The sequence below is a fragment of the Pangasianodon hypophthalmus genome, chromosome 29 (genome assembly GCF_027358585.1).
Source record: "Pangasianodon hypophthalmus isolate fPanHyp1 chromosome 29, fPanHyp1.pri, whole genome shotgun sequence".
Lineage (NCBI taxonomy): Eukaryota > Metazoa > Chordata > Actinopteri > Siluriformes > Pangasiidae > Pangasianodon > Pangasianodon hypophthalmus.
In genome coordinates this window covers 5,428,806-5,448,103 of record NC_069738.1, presented here as the reverse complement: position 1 = coordinate 5,448,103, position 19,298 = coordinate 5,428,806, and the positions used below count along the sequence as shown (strand labels likewise).

The 19,298-nt window shown below is 41.3% G+C and overlaps 1 protein-coding gene across 2 annotated transcripts in view; it reads left to right on the top strand.

The window, feature by feature from the left end:
* Nucleotides 1–12,495: 12,495 nt before the first annotated feature.
* septin7a (septin 7a) overlaps nt 12,496–19,298 on the top strand; it is a 38,494-nt gene continuing 31,691 nt past the window's right edge. For both annotated transcript variants that reach the window (XM_034301535.2, XM_034301534.2), the window contains exon 1: nt 12,496–12,643. In XM_034301535.2, the coding sequence (XP_034157426.2) occupies nt 12,511–12,643 (133 nt within the window). In that variant the 5' untranslated portion in view covers nt 12,496–12,510. The remainder of the gene's footprint in view (nt 12,644–19,298) is intronic.

Here is a 19,298-nt window from a genome sequence, read left to right as displayed (position 1 = left end):
TTAAGGTAAATTATGATGATTTGATGCAAAAATGAAGCATCCCAGTGAAGCTTTCAGAGTAGTCAAACAAATAAAAAAAATAAAAATAAAAAAGTTTTATATTCTACTCAAACAGCTTTTATTTATTTATTTATTTTATTTTATTTATTTATTTTTTTGCAGTGACTTAATGCTTAGTACATTCCCAGCATTCCCAGTATAACTATTTAGGTAATGTGCTAGCTGGTTAGGCAATGCTAAAGTTAGCTTGATTGCAGTCGTTCGCTAGCCAGCAAACAATGTTATCTTCTCAAGAGGAATTTAGCTATTTCAGTAGAACGTAACTGAAACTTTAGATGGCTTTACGGTTCATATCTTCCATTCTGACTCCATGTTTTTTCACTTCGCTTCATGGAGGCGAGTGTGAGCGAGACGATTGTGATCGGCTGAATGTTCACCACTCTGACTGCGTCTCGTTTTCCTTTCTGAATCCCGGACCCTTCGCCTTTGGCCTAATTGACATTAAACTGAGATTTATATTTAGGGTTATATGTATGAACACACACACACACACACACACACACACACACACACGTATTAAATTCACCACAGGAAAAAAATATATAATTTCATTTGATTATATACTGTATGTATATACAAATATATACATATGTATATAAAAATATATGAAATTCATATTCAGATACTTTGTAAGCTTCCAAACTCCATACAAGTTTTAATCAGAGTTTTATCAGAATTGAAAATGATAGATTCTAACTTATTTATTATAGAAAGAAATCTTTGGTCATGGCTCCATTGGTGTTCAGTGGTTGTTGGAAAGAACGGTGTTCAGTGATTGGTTGTTGGGAAGAATGGTGTTCAGTGATTGGTTGTTAGAAAAACTGCTGTTCAGTGATTGGTTGTTTAGAACAATGGTGTTCAGTGATTGGTTGTTTAGAACAATGGTGTTCAGTGATTGGTTGTTTAGAACAACGGTGTTCAGTGATTGGTTGTTAGAAACACTGGTGTTCAGTGATTGGTTTTTTAGAACAATGGTGTTCAGTGATTGGTTGTTTAGAACAATGGTGTTCAGTGATTGGTTGTTGGGAAGAACGGTGTTCAGTGATTGGTTGTTGGGAAGAATGGTGTTCAGTGATTGGTTGTTGGAAAGAATGGTGTTCAGTGATTGGGTGTTGGAAAGAATGGTGTTCAGTAATTGGTTGTTAGAAACACTGGTGTTCAGTGATTGGTTGTTTAGAACAATGGTGTTCAGTGATTGGTTGTTTAGAACACTGGTGTTCAGTGATTGGTTGTTTAGAACAATGGTGTTCAGTGATTGGTTGTTGGGAAGAATGGTGTTCAGTGATTGGTTGTTGGGAAGAATGGTGTTCAGTGATTGGTTGTTAGAAAAACTGCTGTTCAGTGATTGGTTGTTTAGAACAATGGTGTTCAGTAATTGGTTGTTTAGAACAATGGTGTTCAGTGATTGGTTGTTAGAAACACTGGTGTTCAGTGATTGGTTGTTTAGAACAATGGTGTTCAGTGATTGGTTGTTGGAAACATGGGCTCATGCAAGCACAGCTCATTCACACTGGTGGTGAGACAAGTGAACCACAGCTCGTATATCCAGCAGCTGTGATGTGAGTGGAGAGCTTTATTGTGTAAAATCTGCTCAAAATGTTACTAGATTTGGTTGCTAAAACGTTGTCCGTTCTACCATCAAATACACTAAGTTGGCAATACTGCCCCCTGTCATGCTCATGTTATTGTTTTCCCTTCTCTAAAACTTCTGATCCAACTCATCAGCTAATTACCAGTCCTTCCTGAGTTGGAGTGGGTGTGTTAAACCAGGAAAAACACTAAACTAAGGACAGCAGGTACTCCAGGACCAGGGCAGGGAACCTGCGGTGTACGCAGAGTGTGAGGTTTAGAAATAAACTTGACATGGTGACTGTTAAACTTGACATGGTGACACTTTAATGCTCAGATTACTTTCTCATAACATCCAGAAAAATAATGCATTAGTAGTAAATAATTCTTAGACAGAATGTGTATTTGCTGATGAATATATGTATTTTAGGGGGCCAAGCACTGAAGGTGCAGGAGATCTATAGTGTATGTCTATTGTATGTTTTCTTCTTCTTCTTCTTCTTCTTCTTTATTCATTCATCATTTTCAAGCACTTTATCCTGGTCAGGTTGAGGTGGATGCAGAGCCTATCCCAGGAACACTGGGCAAGTGGTGGGAACACACCCTGGATGAAAAGCCAGTTCATCTAGTGCACTATGCACACACACATTCACACTCAGGGCAATTCAGCCAGACCTACTTGTTTTTGGGAGAAGGCAGGGACTGGAGAACCCAGACGTTCTCCCTATATTTGAATATATATGTGTATGTATTATATTATTCCGAAGCCTGAATTCTATTATTGTAGAAGATCATTCCAACGCAACATTGAGATTTGACCAACAGATGGAAGCATTGTAACTTATAAGCACAGGGTTTTGTGGTGAATAATGGTACATATTATTATGATTGAGTCATCTTTTTGTTAAAGTACCTAACTTTCTAAGAAACATTTGAAGATATTAAATGGTAATATACAATTTTAAGATGGTTAGGTTGTATTACTATACTATTTAACTACTTTGCAGCCACAGACCCCATTCAGTATAACTAAACTTTAACTGTTGCTAAACTTTCCATGTACAAAACCCAAATTAATTCCACTGGGTTACCATTTTGTATTATATAAACACTTTTATTAAATTGTAGTGAAATTTAAATTATTCAGTTGTTTTTAAACATATATTTGTCATTAAATTTGGATTATCTTTGGATTAATAAACAACTTTCTTCAAAAATCTCTATTTTTACAGAAAGTTTGGCTTATATTATAAATTAATTAAATTTTGTTGACCAGTAAATTAGACTTCAATTATAATATCTAAATAAAAAAATCTGATTTGATTGTATTTGATAGCGATATGCAATGGTGTCACATTATTTAAAACAAAAAATATATATTAAATAGTTATTTGATTGCTCCAACCCCCTTGTTTTGATATTAATCAGTTTATAATAAATGCTTTTTAGCTTTATATACTTGTAGTGTATCAGTTGCACTTTGTTGTACATAATAAAAATATTTTTGTATCATATTAACAGCAGATTTATTAACATTGCTATGAATTTCCACTTGTTTTAAATTATTGTTTAAGGATTTTTTTTTAATTAATACACAACTTTCTATTTAAAAAAGAATTAGTTTACTGTTTTATGCCCATTAAACTAATGTTTAATTATAATGTTAGAAATACCAGTTAATAGTAGGTGATAGTGATCTTGAACGTCACGTGATTAAAAATAATTTTCTTAAAAAATAAATAATTAATTGTTTTCATTTTAATTAGTTATAATATATAAAATGTGTTTTTAATATCTGAGTGCATCAGCGAAAAAAAATACACACACACACACACACACACACACACATACTCATTTGGCGTGACTTTGATAAAGTATCGCGAGACTTTCTCTGGTTCACTCTGGCTATTCGCGAATTCATCTACGTAGCTCGTTTGCGTAGGCGTGCGTTGACGTAGAGCGACTGTACGCCACGCTGTTTGCGTAGGTTCGCGGTGGGGAATTGAGGAGTTGCCGTGAGTTGGAATGTCGGTGTGAGAGACTCGGTTACTGAGGCGACTCGGGGACGTCAAAATAATAATGGGTGAGTCGGAGCTCGCTTTAAAAATAAAAGCGTTTATATTGCAGGTAAATGTCAGTCAGGATGTTTTAACGTTATTTAGAAACACAGTGGGGTTTTTTTTAAAAACAAACACGGACGCAGTTTGCGGGTTTCCTGTGCGGGCTTTGCCTTTTTTTTCTTCTCTTCACGCTAGCTAAGTGAGGCTAAGAGTTAGCGCTGTGAATTACCGCAAATAAACAACATTCAGAGCTGTAGATATTTTCAGCTCCACATCTTGTGTTTTGTGAAAAAAAAAACAAAAAAACAACACAAGTGTTTCAGGAGTAGCTTATGGACTGGGGAACTCACTGAGGTGCAATATTTACTCAGTACTAATTAACAAAGCGTTTATAATGTTTAATGTAGATAGTGTTTATGTGACTTTATAAAAAAGCCTTGCATTGAAAACTGCATTTTTTCTCTCTCTCTCTTTTAAGATGCTTTTTTTTTTTTTAGTTTGCTTGCAGCACTTTCTAACACTGTTGAAGGCATGTGTCCTAACCTGTTAACCCAGACTGACTGACACACACACACACACACACACACACACACACACACTCACTCTCATGGTCTAAAGGTGCATTAAAGGTGCACTATTCAACATTCTTCATTTCTTACTACTACAAATAACATGGAAAATTATGAAGAAATTATCAAAAATGATACTTAAGCCTTTGTCTCAGAACAAGTGTATTACATAGCTTGAAAAAAAACAGTCTGGAAATGCGACTTCCGGTCCGGGATGTTTGTTTGTATTTAAATTAGCCTGTTGTCAGTCATTGTATAGACACGCCCCCAACACCACGTCACATCCTCGTCAATCATTGTGAGGAGAAGTTTGCATGTTTATATGTTTATAAAGTTGTAACCTGGCTTTCAGGCGGTTGAAAGTACGAATGCGCGTGACAGTGATGTCTTGGCAGTTCTTCCTAACGCTAACTCCAGTTGAACTGCTGTAAGTTTTGGGGGCGGAGCTTTGTGTACATGGGTGGCAATGTGGGCTGGATCAGTAAGTTTTAAAAAAAAATCATTCAAATCTTATTTCGCTCCACCCATCTAACCGTTAGAGATTTTTTTTAACAAATCTGACCTAATGCACCTTTAAGTTGCTGATAAATCAGTATGGAAAACTAATTTTTTTTAATAGACACTCTACAGGCCACAGTAGAGCCTGGGGGCGGAGCTTCGTGAACACGTTTGTGAATCATTCAAATGTCAAACCCACCTAGCCATTAGAGGAAAAAAAAAAAGTCTAATGTTACCTAATGCACCTTTAAGCAATGTAGAGAAGTTCACGCCCTGTTTTACGTTCAATAAAATGACCGCTAGAAATAACTCCATGTAATATATAATCACATGCGAGTTGACATGTTGGTAAAGATTTCATTATATCCTGTTTTAGAGGTTTTGCGCTTTCTCTTCAGTATAAAGACGCTCCAGGAAGTGCTCACTCATTTCTCTCGTTGCTCTCTGAAACCAAAACGAAACCAGGTACTGACTGAAACGCAGAACATTAAAATACGTGCGAGTTTTAGGTGAGTTATTAAGTTCCAAGCATGAGCATGCATGCAGTTTGTATTAGAGAGATGACGTGTATGTAGTATGTGTGGTATCTGTAGTGTGACAAGCATGCATACATGACGAGGACACTCCCATCTCTGTGGATGAAACAGAGATCTCTTGTCTCTGTGACTCTGTCCTAATTAGTACAGACGTCCTCCGGCAACATTAACAGACATGTATCTGGATAAAATTGTATTTTTTTTTAGGCCATTGTGTTTATGCACTTTATGGATTTGCAGAGTGTTTGCTCAGAAGCTTGGAGCCGCTCCAGTCATGACATAAGGAACGCAGAGAGATGTAACCATCCTCCCTGTATGTGTGAATGTGCAGAAGCAGACTAGGGATGGTTTATTGACACGGGATAGCAGCTACCTCCATTGAAATGAGACCTGGGCACCCGAATTGCCACCCTGACTCTCACCTTTTACAGTGATGAGATTCACTCGCCTTTATCAGCTTTATTGCTATACCACGTAGCCTGACCACCACCTCACTGACCACTGGAGTCGAGTCAGATTGGTTAGAGCAGGCTGTGCACTGCTGTCTCACTTCCAGCTCGGGGTGATATTAAAGGTGCGGTTAGTGATCTGGTGAAGCTCTCTCCACCAAATTTTTAACTTTAAGGCAAAAAATAGCCTTTGTGGCACTTAACGTGGACAAGCAATTTATGTGGACCACCAACATCCAGCCAGTGAGGGCAAGGAGACATCTCTACTTTCTGTAATTTTTTTTAATTCAGAAAACTCTGAGCTTTCAGAGTTTTGGAGGCTGTAGGTGGATTTTGAGCTTCAAAACACCTAGCTTTGAGTAAAATATTGCACTATACCTTTGATTAGGGATGCACCAAATTTGGGCTCATATAAGGTTTTTGGTTAAAAAAAAAGGGGGGGGGGGGGGGGGGGGGGGGCAATTTTTCTCCCAATTTGGTCAGTTGCCAGTTATCAGCCACCTCTCCTCCATCATACCACAGCTACCAACTGTGAAGGCTGTCATGTGCTTCCTCAGAGGCATGTAAATCTATTACTTCTTTTCAAACTGCTGCTCAGAGGAAAGCACTATCAGCCCTCTTCCACATACATGAGCTGAGAGATGGCCCTGATTGGCTAGTGTTGCTGTGATTGACAGGAGAGAGAGAGTAACATCATCCCGCCCACTCAGAGGGCACAGCCTCGGGCACGGATAGCTGCGGCATGATCGGGGTTCGAACTTGCGATCTCCTGACGACGAGGCGAACGCTTGTCTCTTTCTGTTCGTCCCCTGCATCGTTCTGCTCAGGCACGTTAAGCAGTTGGAGCAGAGCAACAGTGAAAATGTCGACTGTGTGGAAGCATGACACTGTTTCTACGAGGGATTTGTAATCAGTGTTCGTGACAGGTCTCAAAAGGACCTACAACACCCAAGGACGTCTCCACTGTGTGTTTGATTCACTGCTGGAAAACGCGTGTGCAGAACGCAGCAAAACAAGAGAAGCAAAAAGGAAAGTCCCTGCTATCATGCCAGCGGTTTCTGGGGGAAAAAAAGATGAAAAAATTCACAAACAGCACTGCCAAGGCACAAAGTATGCGCGAGTAACTAAAAAAATAACAACATTCATTGCTTTGGATGTCCGACAGTTTCCTTGCAATTCATGCATGACTTTATAAAGTGTCTAACCGTAAGTCTTAAATACAATATCTGTTATACGTTAGATATGCAATGAGCCATGATGGGCCAAAATGAAAAGGAAATGAAAAACCCTGGCTGTTTCACAGTAAACTATGGTGTGAGTTCAGCGGTCAGAATCGGGAGTACTCGTTCCCGTTCAGAATTCAGCACCAGGCAAATGATGACACGGCGAGAGTTAAACTGCTGGCCCCGTAAACAAATCCCGAGCCGGACTGAAAGCGCGCTTTGGCGAGCATTCTTTAAAATGATTTGGATGTCATTTGCATTCTGATGGTGAGTGAGTTCTGTTTAAAAATTAGACCCTGAACTTTTCCTCACGGAGCGGCGTTTTGTGTTTCGCTGCGACCCCAGGCGGCACAGAATGTCTTCTTTTCTCAGGAATCTGTGCGATGTGATTAGATTAGCATGAGTACATGGGTTGTTTCCTCACGAGCGCAGATTCACCCTGCAGATTACGGCTGCTTTTCAGTGATTCATGCAGACAGAGTGACCTGAATATGCTATTTGCTTTCTTGCTACAATTGAATCAGCGTTGGATGGTTTTGTATTTAGCCTAACAGTGCTTTATTTATAAGCCAAGCCAGTCAGATTCTCCTGTTTACTAATAACTTAAACGTTTTGGACAAACTGTCACGAAGATGCTGCCAATGACTGGCACCCGGAAACCAACAGAAGTAGAATCGGAGCCCACAATCTTGTTAGCCTTCATTACTAAAACCTAGAGATCTGCCAGCTATAATTACAAAACCCTTCAGCTAAAAGCATGACATGAGACACTGGGGCATCCCTTGTGCTGCAGTTCTGTTTTTCTTTCTATGCTAGGATTTTTCCAGTCAGCCATGTTGGCATCTCTGCATTTGCACTATTGCACAGATTGCCAAGTCTGATTGACAGTGACGTTGATGTTTTTTTGTTTTGTTTTATTTGGGACCAGTTCAGTGTTGCACTGCTCGTAGTTAAGAAGACGAGAAAGCCATAAAACCTTTGATGAAGGGTGTGTAGAAGCGGGCAGTGCTGAAAATGTACTGGCAAGTCATTCCTTGGCCACATTCTGGATGAAACTGTGCACTTGGTGAGAAAGAACTGTGCAGCGGTTAGCAGATGATGTCCCTCTCTCTCCCACACGTGGTCTCGGACTTCATGCCAGTGTATACACCTTCCCTTGAAAAACCACACCAAGTGGATAGCTGCTCTCTGCAGATATGCTCTAAAAATGCCCTAAGGAACTGATCCGCTAATGAAATACACAATCTGCTCTACACACTGATGAACCTGATGCTCTTGAAAGCATTCGGGGAAGTTGCAGTGCTGTGAGATGGTACAGATACGTCCGTGTTACTGCTGCTCATCTCCCAAGGTATTAGAGTTGAAACCTGATTTAATACCCGGTGTTTAAATTTCAGTTACAGTGGTAATGGATTGAGTCTAGCATCTTAAGTGACTGAGTGGTAGACTGGCCTTCACACCAGTGGGATCAGGGCCAGTCATGCTCTCATGCTCTCAGAAATCGTTACTGGGAACTCGGAGCGTTTATTGACCAGCATTGTTTCTGCTTTGGTATCAAACAAGGCCAGCTAGTTCCAGGGAGCTAACAAAACCTGACCATGTGATGATGAGTGTAGCAGCAAAACTGTTTCACGCTTTTTCACCGCCACCAAAATGCATGCGGAGGAGCCAGCATGTCCGGTTACGAATGCTACTGCGATATGGGAACCACGGGAAAAACGGCTCGTTTCTGCTTTCTCATTGAAGATAATTCATCTGGAGAAAAAAGCAGATTCACTGAAAGGCACTTCTGTTTCTGGCAGTGGAAAGTACTTTCGCTTTATCTGCATGAACTTTGACCTGTGAAGTCGTGAACCTCAGTGTTGCGATCCGAATGCAAGAGGATGTCGTCTCTCTAGTTAGTAAAAAAAAAAAAAAAACGGATTATTAACTCGTAGTGGTGTAAACCTCGTGCTTCCACACAATACAATGATTTTGGTTGTAAAGGCAGTGATTTGATACGAATTGTATGGTAATGATTCGCTATTCGACGATACTACTGAATCTGATATGATATCGATTCTTAAGGCAGCGACTCGATATTTGACGATACTACTGAATCTGATACTTTATGATTTCGATTCTTAAGGCAGGAAGTCGATATTTGACGATACTACTGAATCTGATACTTTATGATTTCGATACTTAAGGCAGCGACTCAATATTTGACGATACTACTGAATCTGATACTTTATGATTTCGATACTTAAGGCAGCGACTTGATATTTGACGATACTATTGAATCTGATACGATGTACTTCATAAGGCAACATGTTGTCACACTGGACTTTTTCCATGCTGTTCTTTTTACTGCTGCTAGCGAACATTTCCCATGCAGTCCGAAAGCACTCAAAGTGACTCAACGCTCTCACTGGATATCGGTTGATCAGTAGAGATTAACACAGCAGAAGCTGTTTCACAGTGAGTCCGTTCCTGCACATTTCACTGTAGTTACGCTCACTGTGTAGTTTGGCTACTGAAAGTCTGGAGTTCAGAACCCCTGTTTTACTGAAATAAACATCATGTCGCTGGTGAAGATGAAGTGATTAGTGAGGGAAAGAGAGCGCATTTGTCTCTCAGGGCTGTCCCATGTTGGAGCGTCTCACTAGACTGTGTTCTCTGCCAGAGGAGTTTTGTAGCAGGATTCCAAGCTGAGGGTCATGGGAGAGGTCTTCATTTTAAAATGTCGTCCAGCAGCATGTCACTGAGAGAGAGAGAGAGAGAGAGAGAGAGAGAGAGAGAGAGAGAGAGAGAGAGAAAGAGAGAAAGAGAGAGGTGTGTCACCATGACTCCTCAACAAGTTACTCCTCTTTATGTTGTAACGTCTCTTTGTGGATTAAGACATTACTGTAATGATCTTCATTCGTTTATTCTGCTTCAGTAACTGTAGGAGCCAGTCACGTCTGTCCATCATGTCCCTCTTTTTTCAGTTTTTTTTACAGTCTCTCTCTACTAATATATGTACAAGGCGTCTTCACACACTCATTCACTCCTTACCATGTTTTCCTCCATCCTTCATTCATGGCCTTTCTTTGTGCAGAAATAGTTTCTCTCTAACTGACTCTCTCTCTCTCTCTCTCTGTCTCTGTCTGTCTCTCTCTATCTCTTTCTGTGCCTCTCTCTCTCTGTCTCTGTATCTCTCTCTCTGTCTGTCTCTCTGTATCTCTTTCTGTGCCTCTCTCTCTCTGTGTCTCTCTGTCTCTCTCTCTCTCTCTCTCTCTCTCTCTCAGGAGTGCATATTGTGTAAATTTTGTGAGAAATAGTTGTGTAGTTATTGTGAAGTACGAACATGCCTTCACACAAAGCCATTCTTTCTGTTGTAAGCTTCAGGCTGCTCAACTCGGCACTTATTTGGGCTGTAATTTCCTCTGATTTTTTTTAAGCTGACAGAATTAGCACACCCAATCTGTACATACTGTGGTTTATATATATATACACACACACCCATGATGCTCCTGTGACTGAACATGTTTGTTTTTGAGAAGTAGACTATATTAATACTGATGTTCCCCTTCTGAGAGTATACTCTGCGGGGGGAACATCAGGTTCACACATGCAAACATCACTTCCCCTGTGTGTGTGTGTGTGTGTGTGTGTGTGTGTGTGTGTGTGTGTGTGTGAGAGAGAGAGAGAGAGAGAGAGAGAGAGAGAGAGAGAGAGAGAGAGCGATCACATACTCTTTTACAAACACCTGTCCTGTAGAGGAACCACCAGGCCGATAACATCGACAGGAAGTGGTGCAGTGTCTGCACTTTTCCTTCAGTGTGCTTCATTAAGTCAGTCTCTCAGACTGCACACACTTCAGGTTAAAAAAAAAAAACTCAACTTGTGTGAGTAAAAATGTGCTGATGTTCATTTTATTTTTTTTTAAACAATATTTTTCTGCCTTTATCTCTGGAGGGGAAACGCTGCTTAGCTAACCACTGTCTGTCCAAACTGAAAAAAGAGCCAGTGATACTATTTTCCAGCGTCTATGATAAAAATACTGTAGGCGTTGAACATGGTAGCACTGTCGAATTCTCGATTCTGATTGGCCAGAAGGTGTTGATTCACCTTTTATAACAGCAGCTCTGGCAGTTGTGCAGCTGAAATTCAAACCACAGGGTTATTTTAATGCGCTCGTTACACAGAGACTTGTATGGTGCATGATCAGATAAACAGATCTAAATAAACGTGTAGATATGATGACGCTTGCTGTGAGGAGAAGTTCTGGAAGGAGTCTCCAGTGTCAGCGCTTTGTACCTGTCTTGAAGTTTTCAGACAGTGTCTCAATAACATGACAAGCTGCATTTTTTTTCTCCAGAGAGAGCAAATAAGAAGCTGGTGAGGGGACGACTGTTACAGCTATAACGTATCTGATAGCAAGAACTAACATGTAAATGTAAACAGATAAAACAAATGATGTGTTTTTTTTTTTTTTTTTAAATAAAATGTTATGGTAGGCAAATTTCTGTGGTAGATAAGGAATAAAACACACCAGGGCATGTTGTTACAGGAAAATAATCAACATCAGTTACTGTGTCGTACAGTAACTCCACATGTTGGGCCGCCTCACACCACCTCGTCGTTGATTATTTACCTATAACAGCACTCCCGCAAAGTGTTTTATTCTTCACCATCGATACAGAGGTGATTATTGATAAATTATTTTTTAAGGAAATGTGCACAATTTCTGGCAGTTGCATGGTGAACGTAGCTCATGTTTAAGAGAAGACCAATCTTTATTATAGTTGTGTCTCTGACTTCCCCGTGAGTTTTATTGGGTTTTTTACTCAGTCAAATTAGCCAGGGTCACTTCTCAGAAATGGCTGCTTGACATGGCGTTTGAGCAGATGTGGACGCTGTTCAGGGAAACTCCCCGTTTATTTTATGGGATGGATTCAGGAGGTGTCGGCTTTCTCAAACACACATCTGCTTTTTCTGCACGAAAAACAGTTCTGCTGTTCCCCGTATAAAGACCACTGATTATCAACATACAAACAGCCATGACTTAATGTCACTAAAACACACGTTTAATGTTTTTTCCCCTCCCTCTCTCTCTCTCTCTCTCTCTCTCTCTCTCTCTCTCTCTCTCTCTCTCTCTCTCTCTCTGCTTTGTCTGATGGACCGGTCCTTCATCGCCCCCTGCTCTGCTCTTCTTCCATCATCATGTGGAACAATGATATCTTAATGATCTCCAAAGTAGCAGTAAGTATGACACTGTTATCTGTTTTGCACAACTTTTTATTATTGCTTCATTACGAATAATTTTTAATTTTGCATTCTTTAAACATAACTAAAAATGGATAAAATGTACGACATATCTTTCATTAATAAATGTAAAATTGTAATCGCTGTGGAATTGCTGTGGTATAAGGGGAATAAAACACTTTCCTGTAACAGCATGTCCTGAAGTGTTTATTCTTCACATCATGTCATGTGTTATACAAAACCGTTGAGCTTTGACCTGCTGATCTAGCTGGAGTTCTCGACTCCGTTGACTTTGTCTTCATAAGACAGATATTGAAATGCACTGTGTGTTCGGTTTTGTCCCGCAGCAACAGAAGAACCTGGAAGGCTATGTGGGCTTCGCAAACCTCCCCAACCAAGTCTACAGAAAGTCCGTGAAGAGGGGCTTTGAGTTCACGCTAATGGTCGTGGGTGAGTAGACTTTCAGCAGGAAAAATGTTTTACTTCCGTTTACCTGACAGCCTCGTACTGTACAGAGCTCCACCAGCTCATTAATCTCACTGGAGCATGATGGAGACGCTAGAGACCCTGCAGATTCCATTTTTTCCCCCACAAATTTCCCTCCAGATTGCTTCGTTTTCACATTATTAGCGTTATTCTCGCACATTCTCTCTAATCACATATCCTGCACACTGATTATTCACTTCCTGCACTTGTACTTGCCAGTTGGACATTTAAGAAGCTGCACTATGGAGCATGGAGGCCAACAGTCAGGAAAAAAGAGATTTGCTGGAATATGTCTAGGAAAAAATTCCAGCATCCCTTCAGAATGATTTAAATAGGAGGAGTGTCAAATCCTTTACTTCCAGAAACGATACATCATATATCAGAGGGGGAAAAAATCCAATAAATGTTCGGTAGGGAGCATTGCCACCTCACAGTTCCAGGGTCTCCGGGTCGATCCTGAGCTCAGGTTACTCCATGTGTCCATATAGTCTTCCTCTGGGTTCTCTGGTTTCCTCCCACCTCGCAAAAAAACATGCAGGTAGGTGGATTTTCTAGGATGACTTGCCTCCCATTTGTGAATGATTGTGTGAACGTGTGTGCATGATCCCCTGCGATGGACTGGTGTTCCTTCTGGGGTGGATTCCCACCTGGTGCCCAGAATTCCCACCTTGTACCCTGAATTTCCTCTTTCTGCCCAGAATTCCCACCTTGTACCCTGAATTTCCTCTTTGTGCCCAGAATTTCCACCTCGTGCATAGAATTTCTTCTTCATGCCCAGAATTTCCACCTCGTGCCCAGAATTTCCTCTTCATGCCCAGAATTCCCACCTTGTACCCTGAATTTCCTCTTTGTGCCCAGAATTTCCACCTCGTGCATAGAATTTCTTCTTCATGCCCAGAATTTCCACCTCGTGCCCAGAATTTCCTCTTCATGCCCAGAAATCCCATTTCCTACCCATTGTTCATGGGATAGACTTCAGATCCACCAAGACCCTGACCAGGATAAAGTGCCTTCTGAAGAAGAACGGATTACAGATTAAAAACTAAAAAGGCATTCCTACAGTATACATGTTGTAGGCTTTCTAACTGAAACAACATGCGTGGGTGTGGCCACACTGGGTGTGAGCGAGGCAGCACTAAGATGAATAATATCCTAAGCAGCTTAATTATAATAATAACGTCGAGTCAGTTATAAGCTTCGTGCCAGTAGCTGTCATGAGGCGAGGAGTGCGTTCACTCCAAACCAGCTTCTATTAGGAGACAAACTTCTAGTGGTGAGATAAAGCACATTTTGTTTCCTGTTTCCAGATTTAAAGACTGCTTATTTGATAGCATTTTGTCATTCCATGCAGTTCCTCGTTTGCTTTTTTTAATGCTTGAATGCATAAAATTCTGCGTCTCTCCATTAAATCAGAATCTACACAGGGCTCTGATGTTTTTTTTTTTTTTTTTTTTTTTTTGCTCAGCGTGATGAAAGCTTAGTTCAGCTCAGCGCTACTTTAAGTGTAACCCAAGGCTAGCTCAGGGACTCAGGAATCCACCGTTAGCAAATTGAAGTGAGGTGAACGAGTCGTCCTTCACTGTGCTGATAGACTAGAAAGAGGCGAACCCTGTGTGTGTGTGTGTGTGTGTGTGTGTGTATTTCAGACGTGGCTCTGTTTCATACAGCAACTCAATGCTGGAGCGCTCAGCAACTCGCATGAGTGATGGATTTCACAGAGACAGGGGCTCAGAGAATGTGTTCTTAAAACAAATGTGAACCAGACCACCCCCCACCCCCCGCTGGAATGTGTGTGTGTGTTTGTGTGTGTGTGTGTGTGTGTGTGTGTGTTGTATAGTGGCTCGTGGGTGGGTAGTTTCCTGTAATTCCATTCATCCAGTCACAGCCAGCAACAGAGCAGCACCAGCTGAAAGCTCGTGCTCAAATCTACAGCTGCCCTCAGTTCTGTTGCCTTTATATAACAAGAGACCCGGCTCTCCTTATCACCTCATAACCCTCCAGCACTCGTGTTGAGGTACGGTGGGATCGAGAATGATTTGACTTTCAGGGTTTTATTTTCCATTGCAGAGAGAGGAGAGGTCATGCATTGTCCTGGGGTTTTCTCTGCAGGAAATAAAACAGATGACAGTGTAAAGTAGAGGAAAGTACAGGGGAATGGGTAGTAAGTCTATCCAAGTGGACTTGTGGTGTAATCTTTCACCAACGGGGTGGAGCATCTTGTCTGATCAGGGACATGAAAAGCAGACAGCGATTCAACATGACACAATTTAGAGCCGTTTTGATGGACACAGTGTAATTCAGTATTGTGCAAACAATTAAAATTTACTTGAAAAAAGTCCGCCTTCATCAGGACTCATGGACACAGACCATGCCTCCTTTACTGTGACTTTTGGACACAGAGACCAGACCTTCATCAAGACTGACAGATTCAGAGGCCACGTCTCCTTCATCAGGACTGACAGATTCAGAGGCCACGCCTCCTTTATCAGGACTGACAGATTCAGAGGCCACGTCTCCTTCATCAGGACTGACAGATTCAGAGGCCATGTCTCCTTCATCAGGACTGACAGATTCAGAGGCCACGCCTCCATCATCAGGACTGACAGATTCAGAGGCCACGCCTCCTTTACCAAGACTGACGGATACAGAGGCCACGCCTCCTTCATCAGGACTGACAGATTCAGAGGCCACGCCTCCATCATCAGGACTGACAGATTCAGAGGCCACGCCTCCTTGATCAGGACTGACAGATACAGAGGCTACGCCTCCTTTATCAGGACTGAAGGATACAGAGGCCACGCCTCCATAAGGACTGACAGATTCAGAGGCCACACCTCCTTTATCAGGACTGACAGATACAGAGGCTACGCCTCCTTTATCAGGACTGAAGGATACAGAGGCCACGCCTCCATAAGGACTGACAGATTCAGAGGCCACACCTCCTTTATCAGGACTGACAGATACAGAGGCCACGCCTCCTTCGTCAGGACTGACAGATACAGAGGCCACGCCTCCTTTATCAAGACTGACGGATACAGAGGCCACGCCTCCTTTATCAGGACTGACGGATACAGAGGCCACGCCTCCTTTATCAGGACTGACGGATACAGAGGCCACGCCTCCTTTATCAGGACTGACGGATACAGAGGCCACGTCTCCTTTATCAGGACTGAAGGATACAGAGGCCACGCCTCCATAAGGACTGACAGATTCAGAGGCCACGCCTCCTTTATCAGGACTGACGGATACAGAGGCCACGCCTCCTTTATCAAGACTGACAGATTCAGAGGCCACGCCTCCTTTATCAGGACTGACGGATACAGAGGCCACGCCTCCTTTATCAAGACTGACGGATACAGAGGCCACGCCTCCTTTATCAGGACTGATGGATACAGAGGCCACGCCTCCTTTATCAGGACTGATGGATACAGAGGCCACGTCTCCTTTATCAGGACTGAAGGATACAGAGGCCACGCCTCCATAAGGACTGACAGATTCAGAGGCCACGCCTCCTTTATCAGGACTGACGGATACAGAGGCCACGCCTCCTTTATCAAGACTGACGGATACAGAGGCCACGCCTCCTTTATCAGGACTGATGGATACAGAGGCCACGTCTCCTTTATCAGGACTGAAGGATACAGAGGCCACGCCCCCATAAAAGGATTCCCACTGTTTTGATTCACAGTGTTTGTATTGTAAATGTTATACCTGTTCACTGGCTCAAATCTGAGGGGTCTGTCAGTTCTGTATCAGTTTGAATTTAGCCATTCAAATGAGCAGAAACCCGTTTAAGATTACTAAGATTACATCCTCGCACAGGTGCCTTGACCTAATACACATTTAATAATGAACTGTGTGATTAAAAGGTCATAAACCTGTTTAACACACAGATCTCCCTCAGGCCCTTGCCTCTCTCTGACAGTAGAGCTTGGACAGTTAGAGCTTAACTGATTTTGAGTCCACGGCTCTGGTCTCACAGCGGTTAGTGTTTGCACATGATGTATGGAGGCCATGTGTTGCACTGTGATCCTGGAGCCGTGATACTTCATCTCACTGTATACAGATGTGCAGATATGAGCAGGCTGACAATGAACCTGACTTGACCTGACTAGAGGAGCAGATGTTGGTATAAAGTCGTCAGTGTGTTGACTGACAGGTAAAGGGGAGTGGAGATGTTTTGCTGGTGAAAAAAAAAGAGTCAATATTTGCTACTGATTAGCAGGCTTGCCAAAGCGTGTGAGTTGACCTTGATGTTGTGTAGATGGGATTTTTGTGCACTCGGGTTTTGGCACAACATGCCACATGAAGGATTAGCAGCAGATTTGTTTGTGTTGGCTGGGACTACGGTGGAGCAGTTTCCCTCGATTGCTGAAGAGTGATGGATCGACTTGGCTGCCAAACTGTATTAGAACAATAATCGTAACATTTTATTACAGTTTATGACGTTCTTGTCTCATTGGCCAGCATTTTCTTGCATCTTAGAGCAAACATGCTAGCTAACTGACCTTATTAATTTAAATTGTATCTAATCAACTGCCTTCTGAAAGAAGTTCAGAAAGGTTTACGGTAACGTTGTGTGTAATAGCGGCGTTTATACCACAGCAAAGTTAAATTCTCGATTCTGATTGGTCAGAAGGTGTTGATTAATTTTCTATAACAGCACCTCTGACAGTAGTTCCAGCTGTAATTCAAATCACAGGATCATACTAATGCGCTTGTTGTAATACGTTATCGTTTCTATAGTAACAGCTCGTTCACAGGGACGCTCCACATAAACAGGTTAAAAAAAACGTGTGACGTTTATTTAACAATTATGAAAGGAGTCTCCAGTGTCAGAGGTAAAGCTGTAACATTAATTTTTCTGACATCTTCAGGATAGAGGACTTTGTCATCTTCTTATTAACTTCAAGAGAGAGAAACAGAGAGAGGCTGGTGAGGGAACGACCACAACATTACGCTCCACAACATGAAGTGTAACTGTAAACGGATAAAAAGTACAATGTAAAAATTCTAATGAATTATAGAACGATAGTGTTTGCACAGTGCTGTGATGTAAGAAGAATAAAATACTTCGGGATGTGCTGTTGTAGGAACATAATCAGTTACACCACCCTGTTGATTATTTTCCTATAACAGCATGCCACGCATATTGTAAAGCCTATTATTAGTTCATGTGTAGTATAGATTTGCATACAGGAAATTAGAAACTAGCCGTTCCAATATCTCTCTCTCTTTTTCTCTTTCTCTCTCTCTTTCTCTCTCTCTCTCTCTCTCTGGCTGTTCTACACTTTTCCCACTTCCTGCCCCCTCCACCTCTGTCATGCGATGGGGAGTTCCCTCGGCAGCATTTACACAGCTGTGGGATATTTCCTTTAAAGGAAGTGAGCTGGACGCTCGCGAGCTGCCAGCGCCCTGAATCCTCTCAGCCTTTCACTTAAACCCATCTGATATCACTATCATCTGACCATAATCCTTTTACATAATAAGTCGTATTGGTATTATGTTACGTTCCTGCCAGCTGACTAACACAAAAGCGTATTAGATGCAGTTTCATCCGGTCGGTTGAAGCAAAGCCTGGACAAAAACAGCATGGTTGTCTAGATCCTCCTGCTATTGTACATGGTTTATTCGTTTTTTTTATTCGGCATGATGATCGTTTCTTTATCATGATGATCGTTCGAGAGCGTGTTGCTTTCTGAAGCCTGATAGAATTCAACATGAACGAAGAGTCTTTGTTCAGCAGCTGTGGAGAATCTCGTACTGAGATCATTTACATCCAGTCATTTGCATGTTTAAAATGCTGAGTTTGCCATGCAGTAGTTGCTGTAGTCATTATTTACCTGACCAAAATACAGAATTAAACAACATATTAAAATCTCCAGCAATATGTGGAAATAAGTTTTTTTCTGTCCAAAATTCTAAATTAGATAATGCACCCAAAATTCTTACTTTTTTTTTTTTTTTTTTAAATGCCTGTTGTGTATATATAATTTTTTAATTCAATATTTAAATACTGGTATTTAACAACACAGAGACTTTACTATGTTTACAGATGTTTTTTTTAGTATTTTATTTTTTATAACACGCTATCTGGTGTCGACCAGAAGAGGACGGGTTCCCTTTTGTGTCTGGTTCCTCTCAACGTTTCTTCCTCATGTCTTCTCAGGGAGTTTTTCCTCACCACCATCTCCTCGGGCTTGTTCATTAGGGATGAATTTATAACCGGATTTCTGTAAAGCTGCTTTGTGACAAATGTCCATTGTTAAAAGAGCGATATAAATAAACTTGAGATGAATTGAATTTCTGGACTTTAAACCTTGAAAAAATCAGGGATAGAAAATGCAGACTGAAGAAGGAAATAGTGTTTTTTTTTTTTTTTTCCCTTTATGGTCATGGTAACCTAAAAGCAAGAGGCAGTTAAAAAAAAACAAAACAAAGTAAATACGATGGTGTATGATTGAACTGAGTTCGAGCGTAACCCGACTCTGAATACGAGTAACTTTCCCAGAGTAAATACTGATGTAAATTTTGGACTTGATTCGCCAAGACCTCTAGTGAAGCAACAGCTAACATAGCGTACACTACTGTAGTGACTGTGTGGAGTATCGTGGTGCAT